Genomic DNA, 27,500 nt, shown 5'->3' with positions numbered 1-27,500 from the left:
ACAGCCATGGTGACATGGCCCTGGTGCAGCTCTACATTTACCTTAAACTACTCAAGACTGGCACTAGCCTACAAGTCGAACATCTACAACAACCTAACACATAACCACACTACATGACTTAGTGTTAGATATTAACCTGAACATAGTTGTGCTAGTGTAATTTTAGCTACTGCTGGATAGGGGTTTTCTGTTGCATTAATGTCTAGGGGGGTTTAATATAATAGGAAGTTTGGTGGTCCGTCTTGAAGTGCTTGTTTTGTAATTTTGAGTGTAAATGTGTTTTTGTATGGATGTGTTATATTGTGCAGGTGATAGGTTGTAGATGTCTGAATAGGGTTGAGAGGCTTTGTATAGAATTATGTATCTGTCGTTTTTGTGTGATGTTCTATGGGTTAGATTTTAGTTTCTGCAAATAAATGTTCTGTTGGGTGGCTTTGGTGCACATGTTATTGTTCCCACTGCAATATAATATATAGGGTATCTCTCTGTTCCTGATTGTTGGGAACCATGCTGTGGGGGGTAGTTCTCAGTAATTGTTTGTAGACTGATTAGAATTCCCATCTGCTGACCAAAGCCTATGCTTGTTATTGTTTTTCTTATGTATATGTTCTTGATTTTCACTGTCAGGTCTTTGAAAGTGGGCTGAAGAATATGTATCAAAAGTGAGGCTTGGTATTTTAGGTTTCTTTTCGATTAGAGGTGTTTGACCATTCAATTGTATTATTATCATTATATATATATATATATATATATATATATATATATATATATATATATATAATATATATATATATATATATATATATATATATAATTTATTATTTATGGTTTTCAGAGGCAAACAGTGTTACTGCTGATTTCTGAGGAGAGAACCCTTTTCTATTTATTTTTTAAGTCATTATTCTAATTTGTCTATGGACTGGCTAGTGAGGTTCTTTGATGTGTCTAAGGAAGAGTAGAGTTCTGGAGGAGTGCCTGTATATTTCCTCTTTACAAGGCAAAATATGGGTAAAAGTAAGGTGATGAGGTGTACAAGGGGAGAAAGTGGCAGCAGACTGGAAGTGAGTATTAAGGGGAATAGACTTGGGTGCGAATGTGGCGGGAAAAGGAGTGGAGGTGGAGGTAGGATGCAGATTGAGAGAAGTGAGTAAATGCCTTGGGGGGTTAAAAATGTAATAAGAAATAGACATTTGGGAATGGATGCTAAGAGGAGATTGTGTGAAGGAGTGATTGTGCCAACAGCACTGTATGCAGCAGAAACATGGAACATGAGAGAGGAAGAGAGGAGGAGTTTGAATGTGTTTGAGAAGAGATGCCTGAGAAGTATGATAGGGGTTACTAGACTGGATAGAGTGATAAACGAGGAGGTGAAGAGGATATTGGGGATGGAAAGGGAGTTAGGAGATAGGGTTGATGAAAGAATATTGGGATGGTTTGGACACATGGAAAGAATAAATGAAGAAAGATTAGTAAAAGAGGTGTGGAAGACATAATGTGGAAGGAGTGAATATGAGGGGGTGACCAAGGATGAGATGGATGGATGGGGTAAAAAGGTCATAGGGAAAGAGAGGAATGTCTATTGAGGAAAGACAGGAGAAGACAGAAGATAGGGGTGAATGGAGAACGGTGTATGGATGATGCTGTGATGCATGAGGGGGACTGGGTGGTGGAGGGGGAATGAGGGAATATGTGTGAAAAATAAATTGACACAGCCCGAAGGGATTTCTCCCTATCTTCTCCATTTCCACATGAGGGAATGGAGAGCGGGGTTGCCGATTTAATGAAGCGGCCTTACTTTGGATGTGCTGCATCTTGCGACATTATTTCTGACCCAGGGCAGTGGGCGAGATGGAGGGATGACCCCTCATCCAGGAGGAGCTAAGATAAGAGGGAGGGAGGGGGTGGATTGGAGTGGATTATGTAGGGATGGAATGGGTGGGAGTGGTTTCTATTCCTTTGTTTTTTGGCTACCTCCCTTGTAAGTGGGAGAAAGCCTTTGGTATATGTATGTTAATATGTATAAGGTGAAAGTGGACAAATGTGATTGTAATAGTTTTAGAGGGATTATTTTGTTGAGTTAGTTGGGAAGGCATATGGGAGGATTTTAAATGAAATTATTAGGAGAGGAACAGAGGGAATAATTGGGGAAGAACAGTGTTGATTTAGGAAAGGCAGGGGTTGTGTGGATCAGATTTTGTTGGTAAGGCAGATATGTGAGACGGTTTTAGCAAAAGGTAATGATATTTCTTGGGCATTTATGGATTTGAAAAAGGCTTATGACAGGGTAGACAGAATCTGTGGAAGGTATTGCATATATATGTAATTGGGGGAAGCCATTAAGGGCAGTCAAAAGTTTATATGAGAGTAGTAGAGCCTGTGTTAGAATTGGAAATGCAAAGAATGAATGGTTTGAGGTAAAGGTGGACGGTTTCAGGGATGTGTAATGTTACCAGGACTGTTCAATGTGTACATGGATGGGGTGGTGCGTGAGCTAAATATAAGGGTAACGGGTAGGGGACTGGAGATGGTTGAAGAAAATGGAGAAAAGTGGGAAGTAAGCCAGTTGTTGTTTGTGGATAACACTGCAGTTGTGGCAGGGAAAGATTGGGGGATTCAAGCAGTTAGTGATGGAGTTTGGGAAGTTATGCGATAGGGGAAAGTTGAAGGTAAATGTGGATGTAAGGTGATGAGATGAACAAAGGTAGAGAATGGCAGATTTGGAAGTAAGTCTTAAAATAGAGAGGCTGGAGGAAGTGGACAGTTTGAAGTATTTGGAGTCGCATGTGGCAGGAAAGGAGTGGTGGTAAGTTGAAGATTATTAGAAACAAGTAAATGCCATGGAAGATTAAAGTTTCATAAGAAATAGGCAATTGGGAATGGATCCAAAGATATTATAAGAAGAGATGATTGTGCTGACAGCACTGTATGAGGTGAAGACTTAGAATTTAAGAGATGCAGAGAGAAGTTTAAATGTGTTTGAGAAATACAGTAGGGGTTATAAGGTTGAATAGAGTGAGAAACAAGGAGGTGAGAAGATTGGGGGTGGAAAAGGAGATAACAGATATAACAAATTAATGACTTGGAATGGTTTGGACACATGGGAAAAATGAGTGAAGAAATATTAGCAAAAGAGGTGTGGAAGGCAGAGGTAGTTGAAGTGAACTTCAGGGGATGACTGAGAATGAGATGGATGGATAGGGTAAAAAGGGCTTTGAACAAGAGGAGAATATCTGTTGAGCAAGGAAAGGAGATGGCAGGAGATAGGGGTGAGTGGAGAATGGTTGTACATAGATAATACTGTGATGTAAGGAAGAGAGGGGGCAGGGGATGTGAAGGGGTGTAGGGATTGGTTATTTGGGAATGGTGATTTGACACAGTCTGAAGGGATTTCTCCCTGTCTCCTTCATTTTCCATTTGAGGGGATGGAGGGGGGGTTGCCGATTAAGTGAAGTGGCTTTTGCTGTGGATGCACTGTGTCTTGCGGTGTTGTTTCTGATCCAAGTTGGTCAGGAAACAAGGCCCTTCATCCAAAAAGGAGCTAAGATGAAAGGGTGGTGAAAGAGAGTGTAATGGGTGATAGTGGGTATCTTTTGACATGGCTACCTCATTTATAAGGGGAAAAACCCTTGGTATATGGATGGAAGTTTTAACATTATTAGCAGCTATTATAGGACTAAACATAACACACCTGGTTGGTAAGAGATGAACTTTACAATCGGATATTTTTTTTCCAATCTGGCCAGAATGTTTCCTTTATATGCTGGCAATATCTGTGAAGTGATGGAAATTCCACTGAAATATGTGAATGAAAATCAGATTAGTCAGGCTTCACAGCTTTTTTAAGTTGATGTAAGTGACTGTATCATACAGTGAACAGTGCGCATATATTATTGATTAATTTTTTTTTTTCGGTGACCTAGACAAAATTAAGAGAATCTTCACATTTTTACAATTTATTTACTGTCGTCAAAGATGACTTAAAGTTATGGGAGTTGCATTTGGAAATATATTACATATAAATTCATACTCAGTTATCAATTAATCAGTAACTAATGGTTCTGAATAGTTCTAAGTATGACAAACATATGAAGTATCACTTTTGACAGCAACAGAGCCTTTGGATAAAACTATTTATAAGCAAATTAATATTTGTTATACATAGTGGGTGAAACACCTGTATTCATAACTCACTCGCAATTATAGTAAAGTATACCTCCATGCAATTCATTCTCATTTGCTATATATGTATATATATGTATATATATATATATATATATATATATATATATATATATATATATATATATATATATATATATATATATCTATATATATGTATTTACCTAGTTGTATTTTACGGGAAGGGGAGTTATGCTCGTGGTGTCCCGTCTTCATATCTCATTTTATCTAAACTATTTTTAAATTCATGTATTGTTTTTGCACACACCACTTTCTCATCTAACTTGTTCCAACTGTCTATTACTCTGTGAGGAAAGCTGTTCTTTTTCACATCTCTTCTATAGCTGTCTTTCTTGATTTTCTTTCCATGCCCTCTTGTATTTCTGTCATCCCATTTTATCAGATTCTCTCTATCAATAATTTCTATGCCTTTCATGATTCTGTAAATAGCTATCAAATCTCCTCTCTCCCTTCTTTGCTCTAGTATCTGTAGTTCAAGTTTTGCTAGTCTATCTTCATATGATAGTTTTGAGAGTGTTGGTGCCAATTTTGTAATTGCTCTTTGTATTCTTTCAAGTTTTTTTATACATTTTTTTGTACTTGGCGACCACATCGTTGCTGCATATTCCAATCTTGGTCTTATCAGAGTGATTAGAATTTTCTTCACCATTTCTTCATCCAGGTATGTAAATGCCACTTTGATTGTTCTTATTAGATTATAGGTTTCTCAAAAAATCTTATTTATATGTTTCTCAGGTGACATATTATTCTTAACAATGACTCCCAGGTCCTTTTCATTTTCTACTTTTTTTATTCCTTCTTCTCCCAATTTATATGATCCTGTTATTCTGTTTTACCTTTTCCAAATTCCATTATACTACACTTTTTAGTGTTGAACTCCATCTCCCACCTCCTACTCCATTCCCATACTTTATTTAGATCACTCTGTAGTGACTCACAATCTTCTTCCGTGTTCACTTTTTTTAGTAGTTTTGCATCATCTGCAAAGAAGCTCATATAACTTTCAATTTCTTCATCCATATCATTAATATATATAGCAAACATTACTGGGGCCAGAACTGTTCCTTGTGGAACACCGCTTATTATGTCATCCCATTTTGAGTGTTTGTCTCTTATCACTACTCTCATTTTTCTTTCTTGCAAAAAGTCTTCCATCCATTTAAGCAGTTTGCCCTGTATTCCTCCTTCAATTTCTAATTTCTTAAGCAACTTCTTATGTGGTACTTTGTCAAAAGCTTTTTTTAGGTCTAGAAATGCACAATCAGCCCATCCATCTCTTTCTTGTATTATATCTATTAGCCCTGAATAGAAACATATTAAATTAGTGACGCATGATCGTCCTAGTCTGAATCCAAATTGCCTTGGATTTAGCACGTTGTTTTTTTCTAAATATTTTACCCATTTACTTTTGATAATTCTTTCACAAATGTTTGCTATTGTACTTGTTAGAGAGACTGGTCTATAGTTGGTAGGGTCTTCTTTATTTCTTCTGGTCCATGCGATTTTCTAACATCAAGATTACTCAAGTGTTTCATTATTTCATTCTTTGTTACTTCTATTTCTTTCATAGGGGGGACTTTCTCCTTCCATTCGATCTCTTCCAGTTGTATATTCTCCCTTGTAAACACTGATTTAGAATGCCTGTTCATAATTTCCGCCATTTCTATTTCCTCTGTGTATTCAACTCCTCCATGTCTTAATTTCTCCAAATCTTGTTTTTTTTCATTTTGTTGTTTACATATCTGTAGAATAGTCTTGGTTGATCTTTACATTTTTCTATGACATCTTTTTCATATTTTCTCTTTTCCTCTCTGCACGCTTGTACATATTCATTTCTGTAACAAGTATATGTTTTCCATTTTTCAGGTCTTTTGTCTTTCTTCTATTTGGTCCAAGCTTTGTCTCTTTTGTCTTTTAACTCTCTACAACTTTTGTTGTACCAGCACTTTACACATTCTTTTTCTTGTTTTTGTCTTGGGACATACTTTTCCACTCCTTTTTTTTTTTTTTTATATAAATTTTTGTCAAAATATTCCATTTCTCTTCTACTGTTGTATCTTCTTTGTGTATTCTTTCCCAGTTTTCATTTTGAAAGAATTGTCTTATTTTATCAAAATTTGTTTTTTTATACATCAATCTTCCTTTTCTATATTGTTCATTTCTTTTCATGTATTTTTTCTCATTTTGTTATAGTTCTATCAATATGTGGTCACTTTTACTTATTGGTGCCTGGTATTCTATCTTTTCCACTATTTCAGGTTCTGATGTGATTATTAGGTCTAGTCTCGATGGTTCTTCTTCATTTCTATACCTAGTGTTCTCCTGAATCCATTGTGTCATTGTGTGGTCAATAATCTCAAGTAGAACATTTCCCCATGAGTCTTCTCCACCCTTTACGGTCATCTCTTCCCAGCAGATTTCTTTGCAATTAAAGTCGCCCATCATAACTATTCTTCCTCCATCTTCCATTATCTTGTTTAATGTTATTCTTGTGTCTTCTAACATACTTTTATGTTCACTCTCTTCCCACGAGGCTGTTTTTGGGAGCACGTAGTTTATTACAAACTTTCTGCTCTTCTTATCTCCGTCTTCTACTTCTATCATAATCATCTCTACTCTATTCTTTCCATATGTGACATTCTTCACGTTTATATCCTTCTTAGTCAGGAACATAACTCCACCCCCTTGTTTTATCTCTCTGTTTCTAATCCAATAATTATATGCATTGTGTCCTATGCTGTTGGGTGGTAATGGACCTTTTAATTTAATTTTGTCTCAACAATTCCCATTATGTCCGGTTCTTTTTCCTTCAGATACTCGTTCATTCAGTCCTGTTATTAATCCATCTATATTTGTGTAGGACACTCTTAACTTTCTGTTTTTTCCATTGTATTTTCTGTTTCTTTTTTGTTTCTGTTATGGTCCATTTCCTCAGTTTCATATTCACTACTCTCCAGTAGAATTCTTCTTTTTCTGACTCCGTTCTGGTCTCGTTTTTTTCTTTAGCTTCTTTTCTTTTCATTTTTTCTTCCTCTCTTTCTTCTTTATTCATTTCTCTTTTTATCCATACCTTTTTATATTGTTCACTTGCTGCTAGCTTCCCTGTTTTTGCTAAGATATTGTCTGCTGTTGTTTGTGACCTGAATTTAATCTTAATTGGTCTAGTCTTATCTGTACTATATTTTCTGAGCCTAAACATCTCTTCGATTTGTTTCGTTGTTTCAGGTTCATCTTCCTGAACTAATTTTAGTAAACTGCTTACTTTTTCTTTTTCCTCACTGATTCTTGAAGTTCTATCTAGGTTATGTTTCTCTTCCATTCCCAATATAATTATACATTTCTTTTTATCTGCTAAGTCTCTTACTATATTCTCTTTCTGTCTCATCACTTTGATAACTGAGTCTTTAGTTTGTTCTTTCATTTGCTGTTTAATTATGTCAGTAAATGCAACTTTACTGTTTTCCTGGATTTTTTTTCCAACCCTGTGCTTCTTTTGCTATGGCCTCTTTATTGTCTTTATTATTCCTCTTTAATTCTTCATTCTCCTCTTTTACTTCTTTTAACTGTCTTTTTAATTCTTCTATTTCATTAGTTAAATTTTTGTTCGCCTTCTCTAGTTCTTCCAACTTTTCAACTCTCTGCGCAATGTTGGTTACGTTACCGAACCTGTCTTCTCAATGTTCGATAATCTTATCAAGTTTCTCCTCTAGTCTTGTCAATCGGGGGAGGTTGGTATCCCCCCCCCCACCCTCATTAAATCCCTGGAAATTATTATCCTCACCTTCCATTGTGCTGCTCTTATCTATATTTCTAATCTTTACATTTTTGTTAATCCCATCACCAGAATCATCGGTCCTCCGTTTGTTTACAAGACGTCTGGCCTCTTGGACCAAGTCTTCCCCCTCCTCATTTCCTTCCATTTCCCTCAGTAATCCCTCCCCTTCTCCTTTTTCCTCACTTTCCCACGACACCACGAGTTATCCCCTTCCCTGTAAATACAATAGGTACTTCCTTTGCGTTGAGGTCCACGAAAATTTCACTTTTTCTTCAGAACTCTAATCCTCGCCGTCCATCCGACAAAAGTGTGTGTGTGTGTGTGTATTTACCTAGTTGTATTTACCTAGTTGTATTTTACGGGAAGGGGAGCTATGCTCGTGGAGTCCCGTCTTCATATCTCTCTTTATCTAAACTATTTTTAAATTCATATATTGTTTTTGCACACACCACTTTCTCATCTAACTTGTTCCAACTGTCTATTACTCTGTGAGGAAAGCTGTTCCTTTTCAGATCTCTTCTATAGCTGTCTTTTTTTATTTTCTTTCCATGTCCTCTTGTATTTCTGTCATCCCATTTTATCAGATTCTCTCTATCAGTAATTTCTATGCCTTTCATGATTCTGTAAATAGCTATCAAATCTCCTCTCTCTCTTCTTTGCTCTAGTGTCTGTAGTTCAAGTTTTGCTAGTCTCTCTTCATATGATAGTTTTGAGAGTGTTGGTGCCAATTTTGTAATTGCTCTTTGTATTCTTTCAAGTTTTTATATGCATTTTTTTGCACTTGGTGACCATATCGTTGCTGCATATTCCAATCTTGGTCTTATCAGAGTGATTAGAATTTTCTTCACCATTTCTTCATCCAGGTATGTAAATGCCACTTTGATTATTCTTATTAGATTATAGGTTTCTCCAAAAATCTTATATGTTTTTCAGGTGACATATTATTCATAACAACGACTCCCAGGTCCTTTTCATTTTCTACTTTTTTTATTCCTTCTTCTCCCAATTTATATGCTCCTGTTATTCTGTTTTTACTTTTTCCAAATTCCATTATACTACACTTTTTTGTATTGAACTCCATCTCCCACTTCCTACTCCATTCCTGTACTTTATTTAGATCTCTTTGTAGTGATTCACAATCTTCTTCCATGTTCACTTTTTTCAATAGTTTTGCATCATCTGCAAAAAAGCTCATATAGCTTTCAATTCCTTCATCCATATCATTAATATATATAGCAAACATTATTGGGGCCAGAACTGTTCCTTGTGGAACACCGCTTATTACTTCATCCCATTTTGAGTGTTGATCTCTTATCACTACTCTCATTTTCCTTTCTTGCAAAAAGTCTTCCATCCACTTCAGCAGTTTGCCCTGTATTCCTCCTTCAGTTTCTAATTTCTTAAGCAACTTCTTATGTGGTACTTTGTCAAAAGCTTTTTTTAGGTCTAGAAATGCACAGTCCGCCCATCCATCTCTTTCTTGTATTATATCTATTAGTCTTGAATAGAAACATATTAAATTGGTGAATCCAAATTGCCTTGGATTGAGCACGTTGTTTTTTTTTTTCTAAATATTTTACCCATCTATTTTTTACAATTCTTTCACAAATGTTTGCTATTGTACTTGTTAGAGAGACTGGCCTATAGTTGTTAGGGTCTTCTTTATTTCCTCCTTTATATATAGGTACTATATTTGCTTTTTTCCAATCTTCTGGAACTTTACCTTCTTTCAAGGAACTGTTTATTATGCTATGTATTTTGTCTGCCAGTTCATTCCTGCATTCTTTCAAAATCCAGTTTGCTATTTCATCTGGTCCATGTGATTTTCTGACATCAAGATTACTCAAGTGGTTCAATATTTCATTCTTTGTTACTTCTATTTCTTTCATAGGGGGGACTTTCTCTTTCCATTCGATCTCTTCAGGTTGTATGTTCTCCCTTGTAAACACTGATTTAAAATGTTTGTTCATAATTTCCGCCATTTCAATTTCCTCTGTGTATTCAACTCCTTGTCTTAATTTCTGCAAATCTTGTTTGTTTTTCATTTTGTTGTTTACAAATCTGTAGAATAGTTTTGGTTGATCTTTACATTTTGCTATGACATCTTTTTCATATTTTCTCTTTTCTTCTCTGCACGCTTGTACATATTCATTTCTATAACAAGTATATATTTTCCATTTGTCTTGTCTTTTGTTTTTCTTTATTTTGGTCCAAGCTTTGTCTCTTTTGTCTTTTATCTCCCTACAACTTTTGTTGTACCAGCATTTTACATATTCTTTTTTTTTTTTTTTTTTTTTTTGTCTTGGGACATACTTTTCCACTCCTTTTTTTTTTTATAGATTTTTGTCAAAATATTCCATTTCTCTTCTACTGTTGTATCTTCTTTGTGTATTCTTTCCCAGTTTTCATTTTGAAAGAATTCTCTTATTTTATCAAAATTTGTTTTTTCATACATCAATCTTCCTTTTCTATATTGTTCATTTCTTTTCATGTATTTTTTCTCATTTAGTTCTAGTTCTATCAATATGTGGTCACTTTTGCTTATTGGTGCCTGGTATTCTATCTTTTCCACTATTTTAGGTTCTGATGTGATTATTAGGTCTAGTCTCGATGGTTCTTCTTCATTTCTATACCTAGTGTTCTCTTGGATCCATTGTGTCATTGTTTGGTCAATAATCATCTCAAGTAGAACACTTCCCCATGAGTCTTCTCCACCCTTTACGGTCATCTCTTCCCAGCATATTTCTTTGCAATTATAGTCGCCCATCATAACTATTCTTCCTCCATCTTCCATTATCTCATCTAGTGTTACTCTTGTGTCTTCTAACATGCTTTTATGTTCATTCTCTTCCCATGAGGCTGTTTTTGGGGGCACGTAGTTTATTACAAACTTTCTGCTCTTCTTATCTCTATCTTCTACTTCTATCATAATCATCTCTATTCTTCCCATATGTGACTCTCTTCACGTTTATATCCTTCTTAGTCAGGAACATAACTCCACCCCCTTGTTTTATCTTTCTGTTTCTAATCCAATAATTATATGCATTGTGTCCTATGCTGTTGGGTGGTAGTGGGCCTTTTAATTTTGTCTCAACAATTCCCATTATGTCCGGATCTTTTTCTTTCAGATATTTGTTCAGTTCATTCAATCCTGTTATTAATCCATCTTTATTTGTGTAGGATACTCTTAACTTTCTGTTATTTCCATTGTATTCTCTGTTTTGTTTGTGTTTCTCTCTTTTATGGTCCATTTCTTCAATTTCATATTCACTACTCTCCAGTAGAATTCTTGTTTTTCTGTCTCCGTTCTGGTCTCGTTTTTTTTTTCTTAGCTTCATGTCTATTCCTTATTTCCTCCTCTCTTTCCTCTTTATTCATTTCCCTTTTTATCCATACTTTTTTTATATTGTTCACTTGTTGCTAGTTTCCCTGTTTTGGATAAGATATTCTCTGCCGTCGTTTGTGACCTGAATTTAATCTTAATTGGTCTGGTCTTGTCTGTACTATATTTCCCAAGCCTGAATTTCTCTTCGATTTGTTTCATTATTTCTGGCTCATCTTCCTGAACTAATTCTAGTAAATTTCTTACTTTTTCATTTTCCTCTTTGGTTCTTGTGGTTCTATCTGGGTTATGTTTCTCTTCCATTCCTAATATAATTATACATTTCTTTCTATCTGCTAAATCTCTTACTATATTCTCCTTCTGTCCCATCACTTTAATAACTGAGTCTTCAGTTTGTTCTTTCATTTGCTGTTTGACTATGTCAGTAAATGCAACTTTACTGTTTTCTTGATTTTTTTTCCAACCCTCCTTGTCCTTATTATTCTCCTTTAAGACTTTATTCTCCTCTTTTACTTCTTTTAACTGTTTTTTTAATGCTTCAATTTCCTTAGTTAAGTTTTTGTTCGCCTTCTCTAGTTCTTCCAATTTTTCAACCCTCTGCACAATGTTGTTAACGTGACCGAACCTAAGTTCCCAGTGCTCGATCATCTTATCGAGCTTCTCTTCTAGTTTTGTTAATGGGGGGGGGGGGGGGGTTGTGTCCCCCCCCTCTTTAAATCCCTGGAAAATATTCTCATCACCTTCTACTGTATTGCTCTTATCTATACTTCTGATCTTTACATTTTTGTTAGACATTTCGTCGTCGCTAAATTGGTCCGGACCTCTTTTATTTAGATGGCGTCTGCCTGCCTGGGCCAAGTCCTCACCTTCCTCATTTCCTTCCATTTCCCTCAGTAATCCCTCCCCTTCTCCTTTTTCCTCACTTTCCCCTACACCACGAGCAATTTCCCCCCACCCTGTAAATACAATAGGTACTTCCTTTGCTTCGGGATCCACGAAATTTCACTTTTTCTTCAGAACGTCCTCTAAGCCGTCCGTTCGTTGAAGTGTGTGTGTGTGTATGCATATATTATACTTACAGTCAAGCATCCGAGAGTATGGAGACCCAGGCATATTCCACTTCATCTGTCCCACAACTCCAAATAAGGCACAATCCACTGGATGTGGAACGTCACCCATGAGAAAGCTCTTGGTACCTGTCCATGAAACACCAAATGTTCACTCATTTAAAATATTTGCTGGGTATAAATATTCATAATAAAAGATTTATGTAAGGTAGAGAACACCCACACAACTGAAAGTGATGAGGTCTATTAATAGAATAATATTCAAAGAAGAGTTATCCACTGGATGAAAGATGGAGGTTAATACTTTACCCAGAAATGTATTGATGGTCTGAAGATCTTTTCTAACTATATCTTCCAATTCTCCTTCTGTGTGCAAACCCATGCCCTGTGCCATTGCCCTCCGGACAGCGCCCCTAAAAGCGATGGGCCACAGGGGCTGAAGGAGAACCACAGGAAGAGGTAGGCGTATCACAAGGGGCAGGTGAAGACCTCCAGAGTGCAGAAAATGCCATGTAAACACACACCTAAATATTCATCACCGAACAATAAAGTATAAGTTTGGGGGTTCTCGGAAAAAAAACAGCAATTTTCAAAATTACTGTCGCTTGTCTATAGTTGCGAATAATTACGATTGTTAAAGTTAAAAAGTTAAAGTTGTCTAGTTTCAATTCCAGTTGTCTCAAAGACTCTCAGGACGTCAGCCAAGGCAAGCCTCAACACCCCCACAGTGGTGCCCAGCTACAGCAGCAACCTCCCCAGTAAACGGTTTAAGCTCTCGGGGCCCCGGGCGGGGCTCAATCTGGCGACCCCGTGATTGCCAGGACAGCGTGCTACCACTGTATTGTATGACCACTACCAATACTTTTGCTAGTAGTAGTAATAATAATGGGAATTGTAATAATAGTAATAAAAATAATGGTAATTATGATAATGATATCACATTGTCATTAGTATTATTTCATTATTATTATTATCATTATTATTATTATTAATAATAATATTATTATTATTATTATTATTATTATCATTATTATTATTATTATTATTATTATTATTATTATTATTATTATTATTATTATTATTATTATTATTATTATTATTATTATTATTATTATTATCATCATCATCATTATCATTTTTTTATTGTTATCATTATAGTTTTTCTCTTCATTAGTATCAGCAGTTGTATCAGTAACAGTAGTAACCAATATTTAATCCGCGCGCCCTGTCATCCTTAGGGGTTCGTCACCATAGCAATCAATGGCCCCGGATTTTGTGTCTGTGCTGGCTGGGGAACGGGGTTCTTGTCCACTGAACCATCTGCACCCACTTACCAACTCAGGTGGTGGTCGGCCATGACGGTGAAGGCCTTGGCAACCGCTCGCTCTTCCTTCGTCAAATTGAGGTCGAAGTCAATGGCGAAGAGGTCCTGAACGTAGTCGATGACTTCAGTGTCCGTCATGGGTTCGCCGTTGAAGATTATCCACGGAAGTTGACCTTTGGGTCCAACGGGTCGTCTGGTAACCACCTGTGAGGTATATTATTATTAATATTATCACCATAGTTATTACTATTATTGTTTTGATTAACTTGGGAGGGACAGATGTGATCATATTTATTTTTGCTTAGCTACCTCACTTTGCGTATTAACAGCTGATTGGCGGATTGATAAAAGAATCCTGTACGTATATATGCGTCACCCAATGAACAACCCTTGGAAATGTATTCTAAATCCTCCCCAGAATGACGTGTTTAATAGATCATCCTCGAGATTAATGTATGTTTTTCTCGGTGCGATTATTGTTCATGGCTCAACGATAATCGTCAAACGATTGTTTAAGAGCACTAATTCTATATATATGATTAGGGCTGTAGGAATCACTTGACGGCAGCCAGAACTATACAAGTCTTAAGTAACATCGAAAAAGGTCATCGATATAGGTTTCTAGCTTTCTAATTTGAGAGGTGGGGGGGGGGCGTTCGGCAGGGCCGGCCGCCAATTGAGAACCGTGCCAAAGGGGACCCCACGTTAGAATGTAATGTACGCTCGGCTTGTAAAATTTATAGTAAACTGTAGCTTACGCCTGTTTGGTCTATCAACTCGCATGCATCTTTTAAGCGCACATATTGATTGTTTTCCGTTCTACCACAGAGATGTAAAGTCTATGACAGGCTCTTTTTTTTATATGCATTTATGTAATTCTACTGACTTTGGTGCAAATTGGCTGGGAACCTGAGTCCGAGCAAAATTGTTCCCAATTGGGCCCCGCACATCCTAGTTTGGCCTGATACTATATGGACCTTGGTCTGACGGACGTCAGCCAGGACGGAGATATTAACCGCGAATGAGATGGACGGGGTGACACGGGAAATAAGAGGTGCCTTCGGTTTAATAAAGTCGCCTGACCGTCGGCAGTCGAAATAGAATTAGGAGGAATCGTGTTACAACATTCAAAAGATCCATCGAGATGGGCTTAACGCTTTCGCTGATGAGTGGGGTTGAGTGGAGACAGCCAGATCAAATGCAATAAAAGGGGACATTGACTTTCTTAGTTATGCACGCCCCACCCCATCCCAGCAACTGTATAAGGTCGCCTGAGCTCAAACAAAGAGGGAAAATAGTGCGTCACCCACTCAATAGAATCCCTTTATACAGAGTTTGTGACAACACAGAATGGCTGCATTTCTGAAGTTGTCGCAACTTTTTGTTTAAGAGGTTTGATGATGCATCCGAATACATAACAACTCGACATACTCAATGAACAAACGCAATAGGTCCGAAGAATCAATAGCAAGAAAAAACAGTAAGCGCGAGCGAAAATGATTTGGCCACAAAATGTCTCCCTGGGTCATTTGTTGTATCATGTCGCAACTCTGTATAAAGGGACTACCTTTTTTTTACAACGGTGTCTATGGAGTTAACTGAAGAAGTAAAAGAATCGAGTGGCGACGGAGGTCCCACCTCGTATTTGACGTCGCACATCCTGAGGAACGTCTCGACCTTGAGGGTGGCCGGTGACAGGCTCGGGCAGAACTTGCCCCTCGGGAGGGTGTGCACGATCACCACATCTCGTCCGGCTGCCCGTTTCCTAGTGGTAATGATGACAATGATAGCAATGATACATACGAGGCGCTTCGTGCCAAACAGGCGAAGGCGCCAGCGCCTCAAAAATTACGTTTTCTAAAGCGGCCCATACACGATCAATTATATTGCGCAATTTCATTGTCAATACTCTGAATTGACAATTAAATTGACCGTGTATGGGCGATATATCGTGCATGGGCCGCTTTAGAACGCCTCATTGGGTCAATCTTTGGACAGCGATAACTCAAAACATGGTTTTGGCGTCTTCACCTTTCTGGCATGGGAAACTTCAGCACAATAAATCAAATAACCTCACTAACTAGTCCACTATAATCGTATCTCACTTTTTTTAGCCACGCTGCATGACACCCATCCAACCGTACCTTACCAGCTGTCATGGTTTTCAGTGTTCTTTGCGTCTCATCTTTTTCTATATTCCTGTCATTTTCCTCTCCTATCACTGTCATTTCCTTAGCTCCTCCCACTGCCGCAGCCTATCCTTCCATAACCTCATTCACTTTCAGCAACTCTGAAATACCTTACCCATCTTCACTGTACCGCCTTAACTTCCACTAACATCTGTTCATCTGCACCTTTCACCTTTACCTATCTATTTGACTCATCCGCCAGCTTTACTTTCTTTCAAAACACCTTTGTATATATATTTTATATATATTTTTTTCAATTTTTCTGCCCTGCTCCTACCCCAATTTACATGTCTTCCTTTTGTCTCCTTTTTCTTGTACAGTACCTCCCATATGCTTCCGGACTCCTACCTTCCAGCTAATCCACATGTTCGTTTCTCTTCTACTACCGCCTTCACCTCATCACCCCACCATTCATTACTTTTTACAATGATAAAAGAAAGTGATGTTAATCAATGGTCTTGAACTTACCTAACACGCTTTTGGCGTAAGCGTTGCTTGGCTCGCTTCCATCTCGCCACCCCGAGCAGGACGATGATGACGAAGGTGATCCTGCCCCGCCCTTCGAGCAGCCAATGGAGGTTCTGCAGAAGGCGTCCGATCATCTCACCAAGAAGGGATGGAGGAGCCTTTCAGCGAGATGAGGAAAAGGTCGTCAGTTAGTTTACACCCTGTAACGACCTGGATTTCCTAAGTTGAGAGAAATTGTTTGGTGTTACAAAGAACGGAATCCTTTTGAGTGTGATCAAATTCGTTGCAGTCGTTTGTTTGGAATAAAATACCGGAAGACCGCTTACAGTCTCTATTTATTAATTGACATTTTATTGGGCAGTAAAGCTATAGTTGTCGCCAGATAACGGTTGGGTTGTTGTCTGGTCCGTAAATGTAAAAAGACAAGAGATGTAAAATAAGAGAATTGACATATGAGTTATCTTGCAAATGCTACTTTTAAAGTCATGTGACCATGCAATAAATAAATAAATAAATAAATAAATAAATAAGTAAAAATAAAAACAGGTGTCACGTCATTCTCCAGTTACACAATATAAGACAGAAATGTTTAAAACAAGTTGCACGGTTGTTCAACTCATAAAAACTGTACATATTCTATATCACATTCACCTTTCACCACACATATCTTATGTTTGTACATCTCTTTTTATTTTTTTTTAAGCCGCACACATTCACAACACATTCTCGCATAAAAACACTCACTCCATAGTGATTTCCACCCCCCACCCCCCACCTTTGCTGATATTGGTATTTTTCTGTGGACCCAAACATTCATGATCGCTACAGCCAGTCCTCTTGCATTTGTCAACTTTCGCTAACAACTTCCTGTCGCATTCTCCCGTCTTCTTTTTAGGAAGAGCGACCTCCAAATATCCGAACACCGTCACCCTCTTATGCCTTGATGTTTAACGCACTTCATCTTCCCTTTCTTCCTCCTTTTACACCCAATCCCGAAGTTGTCAGCAACACTCACTGCATTTTACCAATCTCCTGTCAACATTGCATGAAGATATTCAAATCAGAGGGAAATATGACAGCTGGGTGCCATCTCAAGGAGGCATTCTCAGGAGTGAACAAGCCGACGAGGCGGCTTGAAAGGTGGCATCCACCATTTTCGATAAATCCACTCCGTCAGAAACAGACTGTTATCTAGTACTTAGATCAGTAATATGGCAAGAACGCTGGGAGTAACGCCCGGCAAATTATCTAAAAATAATCAAACACCATATATGTACCCATGGCTGTCCTCACATCAACATAACCGACGTTTAAAAGCAGCTTTAGTACGTCGAAAAACAAGACATTCCCACCCCCACACATGGGCACCTCAGGACAGGGAAGGACCCTCCTATTTGCCAGTGAAAGGTTCCCTTCGCATTATCAGACATGCTGCTAGACTGCCAAATTTACACCTCAAAACAGCCACCTACTCTGCCGTTTACCCCCTCAAAATACAATGCCACGCTACACCAAATCCTGAGAGACAAAACACCAATACTTCTTCGTCTGTCCATAACTTCCTACAGAAAACCGAACTATTAACAAAAGTATAAATGCCTTTAAGTAACTAAACCAAAATATGAAAGATATGATAACGCACGACAGTGCGCGAGATTGTTCACAACAGGGAGATAAACATAATTATAGATAGTGAGTGGGAGAGTGGAAGGGGCATAGTGAGAAGTCAAGTGAATGACATATTCCGAAAAAATGTATGTACATATGTATACACACACACACACACACACACACACACTCACTCACACACACACACGCACACACATTTCGGTACCGCTGCGCTTCGGGTCGTTACTCTGACTCACGTGGGCGGGGAGTTGGGTGTGTGTGTGTGTGCAAGGTCATAGCATTACCCATAGATCGGACCTACGAGCTCTGAGCTCTCTTCCAGGAGGGAAATAGCTGTCGATCACGAGTCCAACACGTGATCCAAAAGACCAAGTGAATACACACACACACACACACACACACACACACATATATATATATATATATATATATATATATATTTATATATATAAATATATATATCAATACACACACACACACACACACACACACACACACACACACATATATATATATATATATATATATAGATATTGTATATCTAACATACACACACACACACACATATATATATATATATATATACATATATACAAATATATATATATATATATTTATATATATATTTATATATATATACAGTATAATACCTGTTTGGCATCCAAGTCAGTCGATGTACCGCGGGTTCCCACTCTGAAATGTGACTTGACTAATGGCAGGTGGACTACCTTCATTGCATATCACGTACCTAGCATGTAAGCATAATTTTCGAAATGGTCTTCAGAGAAGTAGGGCATAAACAATGTGGTTTATTTGGGGGTACCTAAACGACCTTGTGTCCAGGACACTCTTTACGCTTGCAGCACCGAATGACAATGCTCACTTCACCTCACCAAGAATTAACACAAAGTTTCGCCGGTGAATTTTGTCTTTGTCGCCCCAGATCGAGCGTAGCGCTTTATCTCCGACGAGCGATGTCGGCTGTTATCAGTGAAGAGTATCTTGTGATTACACCCAATGTTTCCAGGATCAGCGACCAAACCAAGATGCAGGTCTGTATCAACCTAAAATTTCTGCATGTGAAATACTGCATTTTGCAATTAGACTGCTTATCGACACTTACAACTGTTCATGAAAGCTCCCTGTCCCTTTCTGGGTGAACTAGATGAACAGTGTTATCAACAATTAATTTTTATACGTGCAACTTGATATCACTGATTTCTAAATTCCACATTCCCACTGCTCAGCTCTGTTAGTGCCAGAATGCTTGTCAATTTTTTATTTTATGCCGCTCTGGCTATTTACACACACACACACACACACACACACACACACACACACACACACACACACACACACACACACACACACACACACACACACACACATATATATATATATTTGGCCTCTAAGGTGAAATGATAAAGGATACACATCGTAAGTAAATTTAATCATACATTCTATACATGTTCGCAATTATTTCTTTAAATTTCGTTACTGATTCCCGAAACCAAAATCCAAATCACTTGAAGAAATTCAAGTTTCCGCGTGACATCAAGTTGTTTTTTGTGATGTCATGTCGTCGTCATCGCTTTGCTGTGACCATCATCACCTCCTATACATGGCAAAGGCGGTCCCAGTCAGGCCAAAACCTCTGCTTCATGCGATGGCAGTACTGCTTTAGGTTTTTAAACTCGTCTGCAAAGAAAGATTCTCAAGTTTAGACACTGATATGAATTGCCTTTCACCTTTCCGTGACTCACGATGATGCATCTCGTGGATCAGAGGATATTGAGGCACTGTTTTAAGAACACCTCGTAGATATTAATCACACGGCGTCTATATTGATTGAAGTCCCATTAAGCCCTTCATTCGCCCCTATGCTAAATAAAATCTCACGTCTCTAACCGGAAAAAATTCTGCATCATCACAAGGAATAAGTTAACAAGTTGACAAATTTGGGTCAATGTACTTCGTGGACGTTCTCAGGCAGTTCTAATCAGCACAGGCACCCGCAGTTCACGTGTTATCGCATCAGCCGATTCCCGTGAATTGAAGCAACCAAGATCTAAGAATATTTAGACCTTGGAAGCAACCACGGTGACACGTAACACACCGTTCTTTGTGAGCGCTGCACAAAAGCTCATTCAGGCAGCAGGGTTTGAGGGCCAACCACAGGCCCTATGAGGGTATAGGGTTCCCGCCGGTACTTTGTTCCGGGGCCCAAAAGCTAGGAAGGGCCCCACAGCACTTTCTACTACACCCAGCCCGACATGCATTCACAAATACCATTAGCCTTTTTACACCACACTTACTTCATTTATTAGTATTTATCATTAAAATTATTGTATCAAATTCTCAATTTCAAGAAAAAAGCTTTGCCTGCCTCGGGGCACCAAAGGGGTCTTGTATCACCTTGCAAAACTTCTCTTGGAGTCCCTGGTCACCCACCTTGCATCATGGCGTGCATGGGTGTGTCGACGTCACACCACTCGAACTGGGCCAGGCAGCCGAAGACGGCGCAGTCGACTTCTGTTGGTTCCTCACCCATCAGGAAAGGAGAGTGGCCTGGTGGTATTATTATCAGTATTATTATTGATTATCATTTTCATTATGATCATCATCATTAGTAGTAGTTGAAATTTCAGAGGGATTAGCTTGTTAAGTGTAGTTGGGAAGGCTTATGGGAGGGTCTTGATTGAGAGGATTTGGAGAGAAACAGAGTAATTGGTGAGGAACAGTGTAGATTTAGGACAGGTAGAGGTTGTGTAGATCAGATCTTTGTGGTAAGACAGATATGTGAGAAAGCTATAGAAAAAGGTAAGGATGTTTTTTGGGGCTTTTATGGATTTGGAAAAGGCTTGTGACAAGGTAGACAGGAAGGTGCTGTGGGAGGTATTGCAGATATACGGGATAGGAGGAAAGCTTTTAGGAGCTGTCAAGAGTTTTTACGAGAGTAGTAGAGTTTGTGTCAGGATTAGAAATAGAGAGAGTGAGTGGTTTGAGGTAAAGGTGAGACTCCGTTAGGGGTGTGTTATGACACCATGGCTGTTCAATTCATACATGGATGGGGTGGTGCGAGAGGTAAATGCTAGGGTAGTGTGTCAGGGATTGGAGATGGTTAAAGAAAATGGAGAAAAGTGGGAGACAAGCCAGCTGTTGTTTGCGGACGACACTGCGTTTGTAGCAGGATCAGAGGAGGGGTTGAGGAAGTTGGTGACAGAGTTTGGGAAGGTGTGTGAAAGGAAGTTGAAGATAAATGTGGGTAAAAGTAAGGTGATGAGATGTACAATGGGTGAAAGTGGCAGCAGACTGGAAGTGAGCATTAAGGGAGAGCGACTGGAGGAAGTGGATAGTTTTAGATACTTGGGTACGAATGTGACAGAAAAGGGGGGAGTGGAGGTGGAGGTAGAATGTAGATTGAGAGAAGCGGGTAAATGCCTTGGTGGATTAAAAAGTGTAATGAGGAATAAACATTTGGGAATGGAGGCTAAGAGGAGATTGTATGAAGGAGAGATTGTGCCGACAGCAATGTATGGGGCAGAAACATGGCACATAAGAGAGGAAGAGAGGAGTTTGAATGTGTTTGAGATGAGGTGTCTGAGAAGTATTATGGTGGTTACCAGGCTGGATAGAGTGAGATATGAGGAGGTGAGGAGGAGAACGGGAGTGGTAAGGGATTTGGGAGATAGGGTGGATGAAAGAGTATTGGGATGGTTTGGACACATGGAAAGAATGAGTGAAGAAAGACTAGTAAAAGAGGTATGGAAGGCAGATGTGGAGTGAGTGAACACGAGGGGGCGAACAAGGATGAGATGGATGGATGGGGTGAAAGAGGCTTTGGGGAAGAGGGGAATGTCTGTTGAGGAAGGACAGGAGAGGACAGAAGACAGGGGTGAATGGTGAATGATTGTATATGGATGATGATATGATGCATGAGGTGGAATGGGTGGGAGGATGGGGGGTGAGGTAGTATGTGTGAAAAATTTTTGACGCAGGCCGAAGGGATTTCTCCCCGTCTTCTCTTTTTCTGCATGAGGGAACAGGGAGGAGGGTCACCGATTTAATGAAGCGGCCTTGCTGTGGATGTGCTGTGTCTTGCGATACTGCCTCTGACTCAGGGCAGTGGACAAGATGCAGGGATGACCCGTTGAGCAGTAGTCGTCAGTTAGGTCAGGTCAATCGGGTAGCTGCTTCAAATAGTGATATGGCGAATGGTTGTGTTAGTGTTCAGCGCCGATGAGGTAAAATCTCTATTTAGTAGAATTGAAGCATTGGAGGATGCTCTAAAGTGCCTTAAAGAGGAAAATAGAGCTCTCCGCTCAAAGGCCCAAAATACGGAAGACAAAACTAGTTTGGAGACTAGATGGAAAACGGTGACAAACAAGACGCGGAAAGTTGGAAAAAAGTCCTCACCAGCCCTGCTCGACCGCAAGAACTCGTCTCAAGCACTAACGGGTCTACAGGAAGAAGAAACAAAGGAAATTCAAGAGAAAAAGGGAAGGGCAGACGCTGGATCTCTGCCTACAGGTAAGATTTTGGTTGTAGGAGACAGTCAAGTAAGGTACTTAGACAGGGCTTTCTGTGATAAAGATAAGAAACATAGGACGCAGGTGTGTTTCCCCGGCGCGGGGATAGGAAATGTTGGAGATAGGATTGAAGAGTGTTTAGTATGGGAAGGTAAGGCCTCTGTTCTTTGCTTAAATATTGGAGGCAATGATATAGGTAAGTTAGGGAGTGAGGAATTGTTTGCGCAGTTCCGGGATGCGCTAGACAAGATTAGGAATAAAGGAGGTGTTCCTGTTGTATGTGGAATCCTTCCAAGGCGTAGAGTTGGAGACATGTGGCATTCCAGGGCTATTACAATGAATTACAGGCTGGCAAAACATTGTAGGGCCAATGGATGGGAATTTGTCGACAACTGGGACAGCTTTTCGGTAAGAATCATCGATATACAAGGGACGAGGTACACTTGTCGCCCAGAGGATTTCGGCTCCTTGCTGAAGCCCTTGAGCGAGAAGTAGGCATCCTACAGGTTTTTTTTCGGGTAGATTACGTGGGGGAAGTATCGGAATATAGTTTAGGAAATAGAGACAACTTAGAGAGGGACTGTGAAAAGAATCACCAAAGCAGGTGGAGGGAAGATAAACTTAAAGTTTACTATACAAATAGCAGAAGCATAATTAACAAAATTTATTTGGTGCGAGGTAAAGCATGCTTAGAGAATTTTAATATTTTTAGCTATTACCGAATCCTGGATCAACATGGCTGATAAACATTTCCTTCCGGAAATCGAAATAGAAAGATATAATTATTTTTTACAAGGATAGGGTTGGCAGGAGTGGGGGAGGTGTAGCACTTTTCATTAAAAATACAGTAAGATGTATTATCAACAATTCGATTAAGGAAGAGGACTGTACGGAATCTATTTGGGTAGAGATTATAGGCAAGAATAAGAAAGTTATTATTGGCGTCTTGTATAGACCTCCTAACCTCAGCATTGAGCAGACTGATCCCCTGATTCATGAAATTCGCAGAGCTTCCCAGTACAAAAGCGTTGTGATCATGGGAGATTTTAATTATAGAAACATTGACTGGGAAACTTTAATAGATCAGGAAACGAAGAAATTCCTAGATGTGGTGCAGGATAATTTCCTAAAACAAGTGATTACCGATCCTACGAGGGAAGAAAATACTCTGTACTTACTTTTAACTAATAATGAGCACCTAATGAGTAACGTAAAAGTGGGAGATAGTCTAGGCTCTAGCGATCATCAAGAAATAAGATTTAATATTATTTGGGAAGAATTGAAAACTACGAATAACGTCCAATTACCAGACTTCAGGAGAGCAAACTTTGTTAATATAAAAACCCATTTGAAATTGAATATGAAATATCATACGGACGTTTCGGACATTGTCGGCGCGGTTGGGTCTCGGTGTGTGGTCGGGGGTCAGGTTATGACCAGGGGTCGGGTCAAGGAGGGTAATATGCATACCTTGGGTCAGGTCACTTGGGGGCGAGGACTCAATTGACAGGTCAGTGATTTGGATGAAATGTATAGCAATCTAACGGATTGAATTATTAATGCACAAAATACATTTATCAACCTGAAGTCAATCGGAAAAATAGTAATATTCCCAAATGTATTATGGACAGATTGAAACATGTGATCGGAATGAAAAGAGGAGTTTACGTACAAAAAAAAAAAAAAAAAAAAAAAAAAAAAAAACCGGGGAAACACACCTTAGATTAAGATATAACAAAATGGCAAAGGTGGTTAAAAAGAATACACGTACAACGAAACGTTATTATGAAATTAAGGTTGCCAGTCAAGCATGATCCAACCCAAAGGGTTTCTTTCATCTCTGTGGTTTTTTCATTTGAGTATGCACTGATTCTGTGTACGTCATCGATATCCTTATCCAGGTTCTGTCCTTCGTCTTGAACTGCTTTTAGTATCTTCTTCGCAATTTCTTTCTCTTCCTTTTCTCTTTGGCATTTGCGTACATGGTGTTTTTCATTGATACCGTAAACCACAATGCATTTCTTTTTAGTCCACTGTGTCTCTCACCCAATTTTCCTTTTCTTTGATCACTTTGATCACTGTTTCCTTTGCATTCTCTTCTACCTGCTGCTGTACTATTTCTTTGAATGAAAGTTTTTGATTTTCACGTTCCCTTTTCCACTGATTTTTTATTTCGTTCAGATCAGTCTCTTCGACTGATTCTTCCATCTTTTGAGTTACTGCTTGCAATTGTTCTTTGACCTCTTTCTTCAGTTCTTCATTTGTATTTCTAACCTCGTTTTCCTTTCTTTTATTTTCTCTTTTTGTCGCACTTAGTTTACATTTTAGCTCTTGTAATTGTCTTAGTATCACCTCGTTAGTTCTGCGTAAGTTGGACACCTTAGTTGCAAAACTTTATGGCCAAATTTTAAATCATTCAATTCATCTGCCAAGTTGTTGATTCCTCGATTCCTTATTGCTCTACTAATCCTGATATCTCTATCAGTGTCCAAGGTTTTATCCATAATTTCCCCTTGCCTCCTAAATCCCGAGAATAAATCCTCATTGACGTACCTGCTAGTCGTCTTCGGATTATCATTTAGACATGTCTTTTTTCGTATAACTCCCGATGGGGACTCAATTCTGGATACATCCAGTCCTCTCTTGGTTCATTCGTTAGTCCTTAATTCTTCTTTGTTACTTTCCATTTTGTGCTCAAACTATTGATACAAGAGCTGGAATGGATACATACCTTGCCGGTCCCACGAAAACATATTGTGTATTTACCTAGTTGTATTTTACGGGAAGGGGAGCTATGCTCGTGGAGTCCCGTCTTCATATCTCATTTTATCTAAACTATTTTTAAATTCATGTATTGTTTTTGCACACACCACTTTCTCATCTAACTTGTTCCAACTGTCTATTACTCTGTGAGGAAAGCTGTTCTTTTTCACATCTCTTCTATAGCTGTCTTTTTTTTCTTTCCGTGTCCCCTTGTATTTCTATCATCCCATTTGATCAGATTCTCTCTATCAGTAATTTCTATGCCTTTCATGATTCTGTAAATAGCTATCAAATCTCCTCTCTCTCTTCTTTGCTCTAGTGTCTGTAGTTCAAGTTTTGCCAGTCTCTCTTCATATGATAGTTTTGAGAGTGTTGGTGCCAATTTTGTAATTGCTCTTTGTATTCTTTCAAGTTTTTTTTATACATTTTTTTGTACTTGGTGACCATATCGTTGCTGCATATTCCAATCTTGGTCTTATCAGGGTGATTAGAATTTTCTTCACCATTTCTTCATCCAGGTATGTAAATGCAACTTTGATTGTTCTTATTAAATTATAAGTTTCTCCAAAAATCTTATTTATATGTTTCTCAGGTGACATATTATTCATAACAATGACTCCCAGGTCCTTCTCCTTTTCTACTTTTTTTATTCCTTCTTCTCCCAATCTATATGATCCTGTAATTCTGTTTTTGTTTTTTCCAAATTCCATTCTACTACACTTTTTTGTATTGAACTCCATCTCCCACTTCCTACTCCATTCCCATACTTTATTTAGATCACTCTGTAGTGATTCACAATCTTCTTCCGTGTTCACTCTTTTCAGTAGTTTTGCATCATCTGCAAAGAAGCTCATATAGCTTTCAATTACTTCATCCATATTATTAATATATATAGCAAACATTATTGGGGCCAGAACTGTTCCTTGCGGAACACCGCTTATTACTTCATCCCATTTTGAGTGTTTGTCTCTTATCACTACTCTCATTTTCCTTTCTTGCAAAAAGTCTTCCATCCAATTAAGCATTTTGCCCTGTATTCCTCCTTCAGTTTCTAATTTCTTAAGCAACTTCTTATGTGGTACTTTGTCAAAAGCTTTATTTAGGTCTAGAAATGCACAATTAGCCCATCCATCTCTTTCTTGTATTATATCTATTAGCCTTGAATAGAAACATATTAAATTGGTGATGCATGATCGTCCTTGTCTGAATCTAAATTGCCTTGGATTTAACACGTTTTTTTTTTTTCTAAATATTTTACCCATCTACTTTTGACAATTCTTTCACAAATTTTGGCTATTGTACTTGTTAGAGAGACTGGTCTATAGTTGTTAGGGTCTTCTTTATTTCCTCCTTTATATATGGGTACTATATTTGCTTTTTTCCAGTCTTCTGGAGCTTTTCCTTCTTTCAAGGAACTGTTTATTATGCTATGTATTTTGTCTGCCAGTTCATTCCTGCATTCTTTCAAAATCCATTTTGCTATTTCATCTGGTCCATGCGATTTTCTGACATCAAGATTACTCAAGTGTTTCAATATTTCGTTCTTTGTTACTTTTATTTCTTTCATGGGAGGGACTTTCTCTTTCCATTCGATCTCTTCAGGTTGTATGTTCTCCCTTGTAAACACTGATTTAAAATGTTTGTTCATAATTTCCGCCATTTCAATTTCCTCTGTGTATTCAACTCCTTGTCTTAATTTCTCCAAGTCTTGTTTGTTTTTCAATTTGTTGTTTACAAATCTGTAAAATAGTTTTGGTTGATCTTTACACTTTTCTATGACATCTTTTTCATATTTTCTCTTTTCCTCTCTGCACGTTTGTACATATTCATTTCTATAACAAGTATATATTTTCCATTTTTCAGGCCTTCTGTCTTTTTTCCATCTGGTCCAAGCTTTGTCTCTTTTGTCTTTTAACTCCCTACAACTTCTATTGTACCAGCATTTTATTTATTCTTTTTCTTGTTTTTGTCTTGGGACATACTTTTCTACTCCTTTTTTGTAATTTTTTGTCAAAATATTCCATTTCTCTTTCACTGTTGTTTCTTCTTTGTATATTTCTTCCCAATTTTCTTGTTGAAAGAATTCTCTTATTTGATCAAAGTTTGTTTTTTCATACATCAATCTTCCTTTTCTATATTGTTCATTTCTTTTCATGTATTTTTCTTCATTTAGTTCCAGTTCAATCAATATGTGGTCACTTATACTTATTGGT

The 27,500-nt window shown here is 38.3% G+C and overlaps 1 protein-coding gene across 1 annotated transcript in view; it reads right to left on the bottom strand.

The window, feature by feature from the left end:
* Positions 1 to 809: 809 nt before the first annotated feature.
* Positions 810 to 27,500, bottom strand: part of LOC143028919 (uncharacterized) — a 40,129-nt gene continuing 13,438 nt past the window's right edge. The window contains exons 6-13 of the mRNA XM_076191272.1: positions 20,447 to 20,563; positions 17,660 to 17,778; positions 16,367 to 16,524; positions 15,348 to 15,474; positions 13,720 to 13,913; positions 12,695 to 12,909; positions 12,398 to 12,514; positions 810 to 3,792 (exon numbers count right to left, since the gene is read on the bottom strand). Coding sequence (XP_076047387.1) covers positions 3,710 to 3,792; positions 12,398 to 12,514; positions 12,695 to 12,909; positions 13,720 to 13,913; positions 15,348 to 15,474; positions 16,367 to 16,524; positions 17,660 to 17,778; positions 20,447 to 20,563 — 1,130 coding nt within the window. The 3' untranslated portion in view covers positions 810 to 3,709. The remainder of the gene's footprint in view (positions 3,793 to 12,397; positions 12,515 to 12,694; positions 12,910 to 13,719; positions 13,914 to 15,347; positions 15,475 to 16,366; positions 16,525 to 17,659; positions 17,779 to 20,446; positions 20,564 to 27,500) is intronic.

Source organism: Oratosquilla oratoria, chromosome 10, assembly GCF_046742065.1.
Source record: "Oratosquilla oratoria isolate Oo_2021 chromosome 10, ASM4674206v1, whole genome shotgun sequence".
NCBI classification, from domain to species: domain Eukaryota; kingdom Metazoa; phylum Arthropoda; class Malacostraca; order Stomatopoda; family Squillidae; genus Oratosquilla; species Oratosquilla oratoria.
Note: the sequence above shows the minus strand (reverse complement) of the source record. Positions and strands in the feature narration are given on the sequence as shown.